Source organism: Sus scrofa, chromosome 2 (genome assembly GCF_054392235.1).
Source record: "Sus scrofa isolate SSC_HxYL_T2T_F1_AM1 chromosome 2, Sscrofa_HxYL_maternal_Yorkshire_Landrace_v2.0, whole genome shotgun sequence".
NCBI classification, from domain to species: domain Eukaryota; kingdom Metazoa; phylum Chordata; class Mammalia; order Artiodactyla; family Suidae; genus Sus; species Sus scrofa.
In genome coordinates, this window is record NC_139384.1 from 76,029,902 (window position 1) to 76,044,391 (window position 14,490).

The window sequence follows — 14,490 nt, forward strand, 5'->3', positions numbered from 1 at the left end:
GACACACTCCCCAAGGGCTGCACTCGGTAGGCGTCCTGCAGGCCACTTCCAGGGATCTCCTCATCTCTCCACGTACTCCTTCCAGTGCAGAAGAGTCACCAGGTGTCACCCTACTCCTAGCTGTTATCTTTTTAGCCTCCCCTAGACCATTAGACCCAACTGCAAGGCTCTCTCCAGATACCTCTTCCTGTCTTATCCCTGCCCCTGGCCTGAAGAGAACACTATTGTCTGCCATATCTTTAAGGTCAACACAAAGAATTACGATGGGATAAATCCTGGAAAGTTGAGGGACACTTCACTCTCCATTTCAAGAAATGAAAAAAAAAAAAAAAAAAAAAGCAGCAGCAGCAGTCACCCCTGGAAGGAATCTGAGGGTCTAGAAAAGCCTCCAGGATGCCAGGCCAGTTGGCAGAGGGTTAGCCTGATGCAGAGGAGCACCCTGGCCCTGAAGAAAAGAACTAGTGAGAGGCAAGGGGATGTGGCCAACCGTGCACAGCCAAGCAGGCCACTTGTCAGTGGCTCCTCCTTCCCTCAGCACCCTGTGGTGGCCGGGCCTTTGGAGGGCCCTGACTTTTGCCATCAGGATTACACTGCCAGCAGGAATGCCCCAGAGCAGGATCCTGGCTGCTCAGACACCGACTCTGATAGGCTCTGTCACCCCACTCCCAGGAAGGACAAATAAACTGTCACCTCAGGGGAAAAGAGGACAGAGACACCAGCTCTGAGCTTGAAACAAAGGGGACCCTGGTGGAACGGTCAGGGAATAGGAAAATTTAAGACCACAATGGTACTTGATGGAGCCAATTCAAGTAGCTTAAACATATTTTCTGCTCTTAAAATAGGTATCTCTGTGTTTAAAAGTTATTTGGTGGGGGTTCCTGTATGGCACTGTGGAAACGAATGCGGCTAGCATCCACGAGGATGCAGGTTCGACCTCTGGCCTCAATCAGTGGATCGGGGATCTGGTGTTGACATGAGCTGTGGTGTACATCAAAGACACAATTCAGATCCTGTGTTGCTGTGGCTGAGGTGAAGACCAGCAGTCGTAGCTCCAATTCTACCCCTAGCCTGGGAACTTCCACATGCCTTGAGTGCAACCCTAAAAAAAGCAACAACAACAACAAAAGTTATTTGACGAAAAGTTAATTGATGAAAAATCTAGAACCTATATGGATCTGTGAAATGAGTTTCTCTCCGGCACAGGAGGGTGGTGTGAGGAGCCTCTTACATTTCTCTATTGTTTGAATTTTTCATAAAGACTGTGTTTTGCTATTGTAATAAGAAAAATCAAAAATACCTTCTAAAAAGAGTAAAGTAGTGCTGGAGTTTCCTGGCGGCAAGGCAGGTTAAGGATCCAGCATTGTTACTGCTGGTACGGGTTCCATTCCTGGCCTGGGAACTTCCATATGCCACAGACTTGGCACCCCCAAAAAAGAGCAGTGCTGAGGCTCAGATGACATTTCTTTGGGTTGGTTTTTTTGTTTGTTTGGTTGGTTTTGGGTTTTTTGGCTGCACCTGCAGCATGTAGAATTTCCTAGGTCAGGGATTGAACTCAAGTCACAGCAGCGACCCAAGCCATTGCAGAGGCAACGCCAGATCCTTGACCTGCTGCTCCACAAGAGAACTCCTCCAGTGACACTTCTGATCTCTGCACCCCATGCTGCAGAAACAAATGTCTGCTGCTCTTTGGGGTCTGGGATGGGCCTGGTGGGGTCACTGGCTCACCACATGGGCCTGGGGCAGCCAAGTAGTAGAGTCCTCCTTCCAGTCCCCAGATCAGCAGCCCTGGCACACAGAGAGACCACAAGGTAAGGCATCAGAAGGGATGTTCAGTAGGAGACTCGGAGGGGAACTCATGATTCCAAGGCAGAGGAGAGCCCCCAGATGGTTTCAGCCCAGGCGCCTTCTGCCCAGAGAAAGGAACAGGATATACAGGGGAACAGCCGGGGCTCAGAGGTTCTGTTGCCATGCACAAAAAGGTAAATGAGATCCTAACCTGGAGGAGAGGCAAGAGGTGAACCTGGGGTACCTTCTATCTAAATCCCTCTGTTTCTTACAGGCCAGAGGATCTCAGCTGGGGCAATTCTGTCTCCAGGGATACTTAGAAATGTATGGAAATATTTTAGTTGTTACACCTGCATCTACCAGGTTGAGTCCAGAAATGTTGCTAACCACCTTGTAATGCAGGACAGTCTTCACAAAACACACAAAAAAATCTGACCCCAAAGTCAATAGTGCCATGGTTGGGAAGCCCTGCTCTATGGGAGCTGATTTCAGTGGTTAAGAGGTTAAGTCCCTCCAGGGAAAATCTGTAGCAGCGAGCTAGCCTCTCTCACAAGCTAGCCCCCCTCAGTATGATGGGAGAATTTTCATATACCAGCCCCAAAGTTTTCAGACTTTAAGAAAGAGGTGAGTGTGAGCGTCTACATGAATTCAGGAGCATAAAAGGCAATGAAAAGCAGATTACTGCAAAACTTCCAGCAATCATCTGGTTAATTACGATAATTACATTCATTTTTATTTCAAACTGCAGTTCCAAACAGACTCTCAGGAAAGTGGCATGACAGAGCAAAGATCAGGATCCCAAGATTCAACCGAGCATGCCCGGCCCAGGCACCTGGGCTTCCTGCACACTCTACCTGCCTTCCCCATGCTCCAGGTAGTGGTGTCGAGAAACTGAGCGGGCCACAGCAGGGTGGGGGCATCCAGCTGATCTCCCCCTACCTATGCTAGCATGCTTCCTCTCAGGTCAGAGGCAGCAGGCTGACCAGGCGGGCTGGCCGGTGAGAAGGGAGACCAGTGTCAAAAACAGGCCAGGTTCTCACTCTCTGTTTCTACCCCACGTGCTCAGCTCAGCGGCTGGGGGAGCCCTTGAGCTGAGCCGCAGGCTGGGCTCCATCCCCCTCTGTCTCAGCTCCCAGAGAGCAAGGGAGATCATAGGGACCACACAACTTTTTCTTCTGAGACTCCACCAAGGGCAGCAATCCCAGGGAAGTTCACGGAGTGGCACGGCCCACGGAGGGAAGCCAAGGTGCTCAGAGATCTGAAACCTGGGGTCCTTCTGCTGGAAACTCATTGTGTGACCCAAGTACCTTGTCATTTCGGGTACCGGGTTCCCTTCTCTGTATGGTGGGATAATAATACCTGTCCTGCCTATATCACTCAACCATTGTGAGGAGGGAATCCGCTCCAGGCAAGCTGAAAAGGCTCAGCCAGCTGACAAAAACAAGCTAATTCCTCACTGTCTTTCAAGGTGCAGTTCAAGCAGGTCATCTTCCAGGAAGCCTCCCAGGTCCTCAAGTCTGGTTCACCAATCCCTCACTACACACAGAGACCCCTGTGTGTGTCACCTGGGTACGCACACTCACACCAGGAAGGCAGGCTTAAAACTAGAATCAGTGCTAGAATTTGGGTGGTTAACACACAAACAGGACTCAGCACGGTGCCTCGGCTACACTGAGCCTTCAGTGGAAAAATGGTATTAAGGCAGGAGATGGAGCCCATGGGTATGCCCCCTTCTCTACCAACACTGAACAGAAAGTTGCTGGGAACCTGAACAAACGAGTGTCCCTTACGTTATGGAGCGTCCCCCAAATTAATAGCAAATGATGGCCCTGACCCTGGGGCAGTGGCATGCCAGGTCATCATTAGGACATCAAAAGGGAGAAGAGTTAGGAGTTCCCACTGTGGCATAATAGGATCGGCAGAGTCTCTGGAGCACTGGGATGCAGGTTAGAGCCCAGCCCGGCACAGTGGATTACGGATATGGTATTGCTGCAGCTGCAGCATAGGTCAAAACTGCAGCTCGGATCAGATCCCTGGCCCAGGAACTCCATATGCCGAGAGGCAGCCAAAAAAAGAAAAAAAAAAAGAAAGAAAAAAAAGTGAGATGAGCCAGAACATCCTCCCTATCAATGGACAGGCCACAGTAGCTGGTGGGGGTACAAGTCACTTAGGAGACAGGCCCACGAAGGGCAACCCCAAAATATATTTTTTAATCTTCAATGGGCCAGAAAATCAGACATCAGATAGCCATAGAGACAAAGTAAGGAACCCAGGTACCCAGGGGGGTAAGGCCCAGTCCAGCCAAAGCCCCCTGCCACAGCCCCTCTGCACGCTGGGACCCTTTTCTAACGCCAGCAACTCTTCGGCTCAAACGTGCTTAAAATGGCGACAGCGGCCTGCAGGGCCAGGCATTTGTCGTACTGTTTGCCACGGTGCCCTCGGTGCCAAGAAAAACCTATCATGAGAAATGCCATCAGCTATATTTATCTATCTCTCAGCCCCCCAGCCTCCTCCTTCCGTCTGCCAACCAGGCCCTGCGGAGCCCCCCTCACCCAGTGGGCACACTTCCCTGTTGCTGACGCCTGTGACCACCTGCCCAAGCCTCGCTTCCCAGCGCTCTCTTCCCAGCCCTGGCAGTCAGGCCTCCACAGGCAAAACACCCTACAGGCAGCACCCCTTCTCACTGGTGTGTTGGGATATGCCCACATATACTCCAAGTTTGCACACTCACACACCCCCCAGGTACTGGTCACAGTGTGTCTAGTCCCAAACCACAAGCATCAGTGGCGGCCCATTTCCTTTCAGTATCAGCTCCCTGCTCATCAGGCAGGACCAGCCTGCCCTCCAAGTCCTATAGGAGCCATGGGCTGGGTCCTCGGGGCGGGGGGGGGGCACCCACGCTGCAGCGTCTCACAAGCCAGTCGTCAGGAGGAGCCAAGAGGCACATGGTGAGAAAGCAAAGCTGGAAGGACAGGGGCTCCTCCCGGGCCTGTGTGCCATTGCTGGCAGGACCCCCAGCTGCAGGGAAGACCTCTCACCCTTCCACTTCCCTGAAGGAGAGTGAGGTGCCCCAGCCTATATTTCAAAGTGCTAAGAATTTCCAAGGAGTATGCATGTTAAAAGGACCCCCACCCCCTTCGCATTCAACCAAGAGGGAAATGGCAGAATCTGGGATGATAAAGGGAAAACAGCAAAGTCAAGGCTCAGGACTACCCGGATCCTACAGCTGTGACGAGGCCTCTGCTAGGGACACGGCTAACGGGAATGTCTTTGGTGTCAGGCACTTCAGGCCTTTCCCTCCCCAAGCAGCAAGGCTCCAACCCGATCCTTCCTACCCTCAGGCCTAGCACTGAACTTTAAAGGTGGATCAGGGAGTACATCCTAACCAACCACCCCCAACCTCCTCCTCTTGCTTCTGGAGGCAGCGCCCACTTCCCGCCCCAGCCTTCTCCCCAGAAGGCTGCCTCTTGCCGCCAAGCCCCCAACTCAGAAAAGAGTTCCAGGGAGCCAACTCCTCTGAGAATGAAGCAACCCAAATAAAAATTTTAAAACCCAGAAGCTCTTTCTCTCCTGCCCCCTCCCCCTCCGCTGGCAAATGAAAACAAACAAGAAATCAAAGAGGCCTTTTGTGCGAGCACCGCGCTGACACTGCTGGGGCCTTTGAAAGGACTTCTGAATCGGACACTGAAGGATAAAATAACTGAAGCGTGGCAGCTCCTGAGACAGGGGGGTGGGGTGGGGGTGGGACTGATGGGGCAAAGAAAAAAAGGGGTGGGGAGGGAGACACCTTCTTCCCAGGGCAGAAAGGAGGGTGTTTAGCTGTGCCCTCTCTGCCCAGCAGCTGCAGGGCACCAAAACAGAGGGAGACCATGGCACAGCCTTCTACCCCTCCGGCCTACTCTCCCTCAGCACACCAGGTCCCTGCAACTCTAGAAGGTGCCTCCTTCTTCACAGCCCACCTGGAGCTGTCCCTGATGAAGCCCTGCTGAGTCTTCCTTCACCTCCTGCATGGATCACTGTGCATTCACATCTACAAGACAGTGCCTTCTAGAAGTTATCAGGAGGCCTTCACCCAAATCCTACAGGCCACATGCAGGAGCCTCTCATTCTTAGAAGGGCCTTGCTCACAGTAGGTTCACCACGTCCATACGTATTTCATGAATAAAGGAAATACAACCATCCTCTGGCAGTGCCAAAAAGTAAACCGAATCCTCAGAACGTCCTTCTGTACGTCTGGACCCCAGCCCTCCTGCTACAGAGTGGCCCTGTTTCCTCTGGGTGGGCAGTGGAGCACAGCTGGTCACCATGCTCAGGCTCCCAGGTCCCCTCTGGCTTATTCACAGGCCCAAACTCTGCCAGCTCAAGCTTAGACAAAGGTAGCTCTTTTTTTTCCCCTGAGCCTACAGCTTCCAATTCAGCCATCAGACTGAGCACTCCACCAAGGTTCCCTGCACACCACAGCCAGCGGGGATCCCAGACTGTCGGGGCAAACATGTACGGCAAAGGGGAGCAGAGCAGTTGGTCAAGGCAGTCACAGGACTGGGTCTAGGCATTTTTAACCTCCTCTTTGGGGTCACGCCCACTCCAAAGCCAGCCTGAGCTGCACCACCCTTTCACACCGTCCAGAACCGGGCACCCCATATCACATTAACAGGGCAAAGGCAGCGGGAGTCAGCTTCTCAGGTGTGTGACCCGGGCAGTCGCACGGATCCCGTGCTTGGTTTAATGATCTAACGATTGTCCCACTGCAATCCTAATCATTGTGAACTAGGAGCCCCTCATTTTCATTTTGCATTAGGCCTCGCAAATTATATAGCTGGAAGCCCTGGTAAATCGTGCAGTTACCATGGGATCCGATCAAACTTGAAGTTTCCGTGTTCAATATAGAACGCTTCAGTTTAAAAGGACCTCAAGGGGGTGGTGACCAAAATGGCAAGGGCACAGAGAGCCATTTGTGGGAGGAGGGTGCACAAAATGTGGGAGGAGCGAGAGACTGGCTAGTGTTTGGCTTGCGGAGGGGACAGCTTCCTGGGAAGAGAGGTGGAAAGGAACCATGAGAGCTGTCTTCAGCATTAGAAAGGCTTGTGTAGCACAGAAAAATTAGCTCTCACCTGGGTCATTCCTTAAGGCAGAAATAATACCAATAGGTAAATGTGATAGGGAGATGTCCTTGGCCTCATGGAATCATAACAATCGTCATTGCAGCAGGTGCCGTACACTGCTTGCCTGCTCTGAGCAGGTATCTTTACATATTATCTGATTTAATCCCGTTAACCATCTTCTGAATTAAACAGACAGAGGAATTTTACAATGACCAAAGCTGACCTTTGTACAAAAGTGATCTCTCTCCTGGGGTGCTCTAAAGGGCATCTGAGCCTACATTGATCTATCTTGCTAATTTTAGGAATCTGGTAACTGGGCCCTGCAGTCTTCAACAGCCCTGGCACCAGATGGCGCTGCCTGAAAAACGCAGACCAGTGCCATTTCTGGGCCTTGAAATAAGGGGCATGGGTGAGGTGACACAGGGATCTCAAGAGGGTGGCTGGTACACCTGCGGCCCCTTCCATACACCCGCACCAGAGCCGCCAGTGAGCCAGGCATCCAGTAAAGGCTTGGGGGACATCACTGGCATCAGCCACATCTTGGCAGGGCTGACATGAAGGAGCAACACCCTCTACCGCAGAAGAAGGACGCAGACGCGGAGCCCTCCCTTGGAACAGAAAACCCAGCGCTCACATTTATTCCCAGGCTCCGAGGCAGGGAATAAAAACCAGGGAGCTCTAATACCTGAGAAAGGTGACGTTGCACTTGAAAAAGTTCACTTAGACACATCCTTAGGTGTAAATCCATTTCCTATGGCAGGTAAGGCCCAGCCGTCCCAGGACTTGGAGGTGAGGAGGGAGACACAATCTCTTTTCAGGGCATCACACTGAACCAGACAGGGAAACCCTACAGAATAAACCACCAGGTTCCTTCCACCCAAAAACTGCCAGGGAAGAAACCAAGATGAAGGAGGAAGAGGAGGAACACCTAGAGATTATGAATCTTGAAAGATGGAGCAACTCACTACAACGCATGGACCTGATTTGACTGACCCAGACCAACAAAATTAGGAGAGAATTAGAGAAATGTCAATACTGACGAGCTATATGACCATACCAAAGAAACTATTGATTATTTTTAGATGTGATAGTGATATTGTGGTTACATTTCAAGAGTTCTTATCTTTAGAGACACGTGCAGAAATATTTACAAATGAAAAGCTATAATGCCTGGATTTTTCTTCTAAACAACCCAGTTTAGGTGGGCAGTAGGGGTTGTGGATGGATAGAGACTGGCCAGAAGCTGGCACTGGTGATGGGGGTTCCTTCCACGTGTAAATTTCTCTGTAATGAAAAAGCTGAGATAAAGAAAAGAGCCACCACCTGAACACCTGGGCTTCACGGGCTCCCACTGTGGGCCTGTTTGAGGGATCTGACGGGGAGAGGCTGACATTTCCATTCAATAAAGCGTTTTATTACTTTCAGATTTTTTTCATTTCCCAGTACTGAGGCCTAGGTTAAGGACAGTCTGAAAATAACAGTTTATCTTCAGACTTCTGCAAATGCTTTGGCGATAGTGTAGCTGCGCTTCCAGACCAGTTCAGCCATCTTTCCTCACACAAGCATCCTTCCTTCTGGCCCCAGGCTCCCCTCTGTCTCCAGACACTGCCCTGGGCACCCCGTTTGGATGGAAGGACATCACCAGGAACGTACTACCTCCTGCCCATCGCAGTGCTCTCTGACCCGGCTCTGCCCCAACCTCCCCTCCAAAATGGAACAGACACATAGCAACATTCCTTCCCAGCAGGAAGGCCACCCTCGGGACGGTACAAAACACTCTGGCTTTTAAGACCTCGTATTCTGGGAGCGGAGCTCATGACATCACACATGTGTCCTTTAGTCCCTCTCAACCATGCCACCTTTTAAAGCTTCATGTGGCACAAAACAAGGGCCCACAAGGCCCATGGATGATGGATGACAGTGGTGCCTGGCTTACACTCCCAGGCTTACCACCATGTCCTTTGCTTGTCACCAAACCTGGCACCACCAGCTCAGCCCAAATCAGGTTCTTCAGCCCATTGTGAAAGGAAGAAAAGCATTTATTTTAGGATTCAAAGTAACACTTTTCTGAGCCCTTGCCACCCTAGCCCCTACCCCCAGCTTACACTGGAAGGAAGGAACAAGGGACACCCTACTGAGTATGTCTTTGCACATGGACATGGAGAAGGAAGGCCGTACTGTTGAACCGACACTGTTTGGAGGCTCGGCCAGAAGAAGACATTTTCCAGCAAACTGGGGTGCCTTGGAGAGAAAGCTATGCTCACTCCATGCCGTCTTGAGACCACCTACCAAAGGCCCACTGGTGGCCCACACCACACCAACTCACTCCGACTCCTTCCGCAAGGCATGCTTGAATTAAAGCAATTCCAGCAACAAAAATCCTACTATCTTCATTGAAACTATCTGGAGTCCAGGGACCTCAATTATAGACAAATTATAAGAAAATACCCTCAGTTCTCTACTCAGCTTTTGTGAAGGAGCTCAGCCTCAGTGGGACAGAGGTGGCCATGGCTGCATGGATTTACTCATATTCCTGGACAAACAATCTCATTATGGCTGCGGAGCAAGGGGATGCCTCCCTTCTCCTGATGCTTGCCGGGTCAGTCCAGAAGCCAGGTGGCTGGCCATGAAATGGTCTCTGTCACACATACTTCATCCTACCTCAGTCAAAAATTTGGCCTAAAATAAAAAGAGGCCAGGGAAGCAGCTCAGCTTCAGGGATCCAGCTACAGGGGAAGGTAGGAGAGGAAGCCAGCTAAAGAGGAAGATGAGTATTGATTTCGTCTTTGAAGTCCTAGTTCTAAAATCGGAAGGTACAGAATCCCCTCTGGGAAGAGCTATCTGACAGACACAAGCTCAAGGGTCTAAGCCTGCCCCAAGCCACTTCCAGCACCACCAGGCATACAAACTCCCCGCTCTGATTTGCTGCGTAGACAGAAAATGAGGGAATAACTTTAAATGTTTTTCTTTAGTCTCTTTTCCAAAAAGAAAAAGGATGAATGGGGAAGAGGACTGGCAGTTGGTCATTCCTCACGAGAGGTCATGAGAGTCACACAGGGCCAGGTACAGGCCAAGAAAGATCCACAGAGGGAGGCAGGGTAGGAGGTGGAGGAAAGGTCCACTGCCTCCCATCAACTACCAGAGTCACCTCTCAGAATGAGAGAATGAGCAAAAGAGAGGCCTCAAATATCACCTTTTCCTCCCCAGAGTGCTCCACCTCAATATAAACTCACAGTGCTAATCCCAGTCGAGATTCCATTCTTGATGCAATGCTGAAATCGCCCCAAAATTTCCTTTTTGGATTAAGTCATACCTCTCCTCCCAACTTCCCAAACAGGCAAGGGGGGTGACCACAGCAGAAAAGTGAGTTGCTTTTCTTTTTTGTGAATGAACAGGAAGGAAGATACACACACACACACACACTCACACACACACATATTTGCGGGAAAGAACATTCACTAGAGTTGAAGTTAAGCCACATTCTCTTACATTCGTATAAAGAAAGGGGGGGGGGGGATACTGGAATGGTGGAAAGGAAAAAAAAACACACAGAGAGAGAAAGGTTTGGTAGCCCTCTCATTACAAGTTGGTTGGGCATAATGTAAACACACTTCTGCCTTGCTTAATCACAGAGTGCCGCCCGTTTAGGTTTCAAAGGCGGCAGTAAATTGGGCGTAGCTGAGTGGAGGCTAAAAATTAACCAGCCATCTCTGTTTCAATTTGTAAGAAAACAAAAGCGGAAAGAAATTATAAAAAGGGAAAGGGTAAGGGAAAAAAAAAAAAGGAACAGAGGAGGAGAACTGAACCACCACAACCCAAAATGCCGGGTGAAACTGGAAAAGCCAAGAGGAGAGCTGGAACTACTTGGAACACAAAAGGAAAAGGAGATTTTACAGAGTTTTGATTGTTTGTTTCTTTAAGACCTCCTCCGCAGCAATGCCTGCTTCCTGGCGTGCCAATGCCTGGGGAGAGCCTCTCTGCCCCCCAGCAGAGGTGCGGGGGCTTGTGGGGGGCATCCATCCCAGGGTCTTTAGTCTTTAGTGTTTACCCGCCACTCGGCTAAAACGTAAAGGGACGGTGAAGGGGAAGAGCGCGAGGAATCTCAGTCTCCTTTTCACTCTACAAAATCGGAGGACTTTTCTCCTCTCCATCAGCCAAATCCCAGGCAAAACAGCCTCCTGCTTGGGCATCTAGGCCCCAGAATCTGCCCGCCTCTGCCTTCTTTCCTCTTTTCTATTCATTCTGTCTCATATCCGGGGGTTTTACACGCCCCTCTCTGCCCGAACCACTGCCCACCCCGCTTGTGCCAAATCCAGCTTTTCCCCAGGACTTGAGGGGAAGCTGCAGGAAAGCCAGTACTTGCCCCTCCAGTACCTCTTTCTGACTCATTTTAAATCGGAGCAAGGAGTGATTTTTTTTTTTTTCCTTTTTTGGCGGTAGTGGTGGTGGTGGTCATCACAAACTCTCACCATGGTGGATCATTCCTGGGCATCCTGGCCCCAGCCCTAAGACCTGCAGCATGTTTTGGGTAAGATGAGACCTCCACTGATGGAGATGCAGGAAAATTGGTAACATGGCAAGAGAGGAAGAATAGAGAAGGTGGAGAGGATCAGAAGGGAAAAGGGAACATCAAACGTCCTGCAGGCCTCATCAGGACAAGCGCACCGTTAGGCCCATGGAGCCTGTAAATAAGCATGTATCGTTTGCAGTGTAGAGGTACAATATACAGAACAAATGCCAGCAAGTAAAATAAAATGAGGCAGGGGGAGAAGGGGGATTGAGAGCAACCTACCCGGAGTGTGGACAAAGTAAGCCAGATAAAGATCCAGTTCTTTGATTGTGACTCCAATGTGATGTGGCTGGACGCACAGGCCGGGGTTCGAGCACTGGGGCGACTTGTAGAGCCGCTCCCCGTCAGTACTTTCCAGGGGGATCCCCTTAAACAAAATCACCATGACCAGGTCCAGCCGCCACACCTTGTCGGCCTGGCGAAGGCAGTCAATCCGCCGGATCTTGCCCTTCTGGTCGGGGTTGGAGAGCACGCAGCAGGGGGGCTTCTTGCCCGTGATGGTCAGCACAAAGTCCTCTCGGAACTCGGGCCGGATGTCTTTGCGCAGCTTGGCCAGCAGCCGGGATGCCCACTTCTGCTTGATCTCAGGCTTCTCGCCCAGCAGCTCGTCCTTCACCGCTCGCTCCTCGTCCTTTGACATCCGCTTCTCGTGCTTCTTGAAGTACTTGCGCTTCCGCGCCTGCAGGTTGAACCAGGTGTAGGAGAAGGCGCGGACGTGAGGCAGCAGCGCCTCGATGAACGGGTGGAACTCATCCTGCAGGCGGCAAGCCGGGAGCATGCGGGGCGAGGGAGGACGGGAGGAGGGGAAGACGGGGCGAGGGGGAAAGAGAAAAGAGAAAAGCGTTAGAAGAGGCGCACAAGAAAAATCGCCTTCTCCTCCTCCTCCCCCCCCCCACAACAATTTGCTCTTGCAATTGTTCTAGGAAAGTATGGTCTGGAGCTGCCACCAGCCTAGCCAGCCGTTTGCTCCCATCTCAGTCTCAGCAGCCAGACAGAGACACCCAGAGCCTGAGCACACACCTATTCTCTCTCTCTCACTCTCTCTCTCTCTCTCTCCCTCACTCTCACACACGCGCGCACAGACAACGTTGCCGTCCACACACACACGCTGCTGGTATCCCCGCCAGGCTCTGTCGCGCCCATGACATCTCCATGTTCTATCGCAGCCTCGAACTCATGTCGCCTCGCCCCGGCACGGTGTCCAGTCTGCACGAATGCCTGTAGATGCACACGCAGGACATGAGGGGGCCGCCTCACGCCCCGACACTGGTAGGGTTTTGGCCACCCCCAAGAAGAGAGAACATGACATCCAGGAGCCAGCGAGGAAACGGATTTGGCTTCCCCTCCCCAGGCTGTTTTCATTCTCTTTTCTCCTGCTCCAATTGGAACATCCACCCCAGCATTTTTAAAATCAGATCTAAATCCTAAATATGTGATTTCAGCTTTGTTATAAACACCAATACTAATGTTAATCACAGTAATACGGAACAAAACGCTTCTTGTTAGCTCCAATAAGGTGGTGATCCCAGCCACATTAGGGTTAAAAGCTACGCGGGGCATCCTGTGCCCCGTCCCCAATGACCCCTTCACCCTCTTTCCCACTCAGTCAGGTGACAGAGGGCCGGGCTCTCGCTTTTGTTTTTTTTTTTTTTTTTCTTTTCCTTTTTTTTTTTTTTTTTTTTTTTTGCTGGTTTGCTTGTTTGCAGTTTAAATAATAATTGATTTCTGTTTACAAAAATAAAACTGGAAAAAATTAAATAATTACCATTGATCTGAAGCACCCGGCAAAGCCCAACGCCCGATTCTGAGCTTCTGGACTCAACAGAGTTGTGAGTTGGGGGCGGGTGGGGGAGGGGGGAGGGGGAGGAGCAGGGGAGGAAGGTAAATGTTTTAAAGGGGGTTATTATTGGTGTTCTGGGGAATAGGGGCCGGGCTTGGGTGGATTCTCAAACCCTTCCCCCTCCTTCCCCCCCCCATGCTCCACTGCACAGAAGGGGGAAATTAATATTTTTTTTAAAAGGAGCAAAAAGAAAGAAAGGTCAGGGACAGCAAGCAGAGAGAGGGAGCAAGTCAGTTACCACACACGACAGGTAAACAAAAGCCAACAAAAAAAAATTTGTTTTCAGTTTCACCCCCCTGTGCATCCTCTTCCAGTTTTTTTAAAAAGAAATAAATAAATAAAAGAAAAATATGCAAAATTTAAAAATCAAAACCCACCTCCACCCCACCCCTCAACACACAGCACACCCTACCCCACCCCTGTGCAAAACAAAAACAAAAACAAAAACCAGGAGGGGGAAAAGTGGCAGCTGAAGAAAAAGGCTTTCGGCTTTGGCAGCGGCACAGGGGTGTAAACTTCGAGCTGCCTCCCTCCGCCTCTGAGCCTGATCGCAGGCAAAGGGGGAGCTCGCAGATTCCCGGGGAAGAGGACGAGTTCGGACCGGCTGCAGACCGTCGCTGGCAGAAGCGTGCAAGAGGGAGGGAGCAAGGGGAGGGAGGGAAGAAGAGAGAGAGAGGAAGAGAGAGGGAGAATGTGGATGGGATGGGGCTCTGTGGTGTGTGTGTGTGTGTGTGTGTGTGTGTGTGTGTGTGTGTGTGTGTGTGTTTGTGTGCATATGTATGCGCGCTGGTTGGATTTTGGATTTTTTTTTTTTTTGCTTCTTTTTTCTCTCTCTCAAACTCCCTCTCTCTCCCCTTTCATGCTCAATCCTCATCCATTTGCTTGTGCCAAAGCCAGTAAAAAGGGGGGGGGGGGGAAGGGGGGAGGGTGAGAGAGAAGGATCCACCTATTTGGCAATGAGACATCCTCGAGCAGCCAATGGCTGCGTCCAAGGGGAGGAGGGAACCGAGCGAGCCGAGAGGGTGGGGAGAGCCCCCGGCAGTTGGAGACCAAAAACAATTTGCCCAATCGACAAGTTCACGTCTAATGAACAAGCAAAGTCCAGCAGTTATGAATTTTTCATTCCAGGCTCCCACTCGGGTCCATTTGGCAGCGGCCACCCAGCAAATCTGAAGGGGGTGAGGGGGACTAGG

At 51.0% G+C, this 14,490-nt stretch overlaps 1 protein-coding gene across 13 annotated transcripts in view; it reads right to left on the reverse strand.

Annotated features, from left to right (window-relative positions):
- Positions 1-14,490, reverse strand: part of NFIX (nuclear factor I X) — a 102,045-nt gene that overhangs the window by 61,695 nt on the left and 25,860 nt on the right. For 6 of the 13 annotated variants that reach the window (XM_021083712.2, XM_021083711.2, XM_085012745.1 and 3 more), the window contains exon 2: positions 11,680-12,211. In XM_021083712.2, the coding sequence (XP_020939371.1) occupies positions 11,680-12,211 (532 nt within the window). Of the gene's footprint in view, positions 1-11,679; positions 12,212-12,477; positions 12,515-12,560; positions 12,670-14,490 lie in introns of those variants that run through there. The other 7 variants (XM_021083713.2, XM_005652883.4, XM_005652884.4 and 4 more) reach the window with 2 other exon arrangements.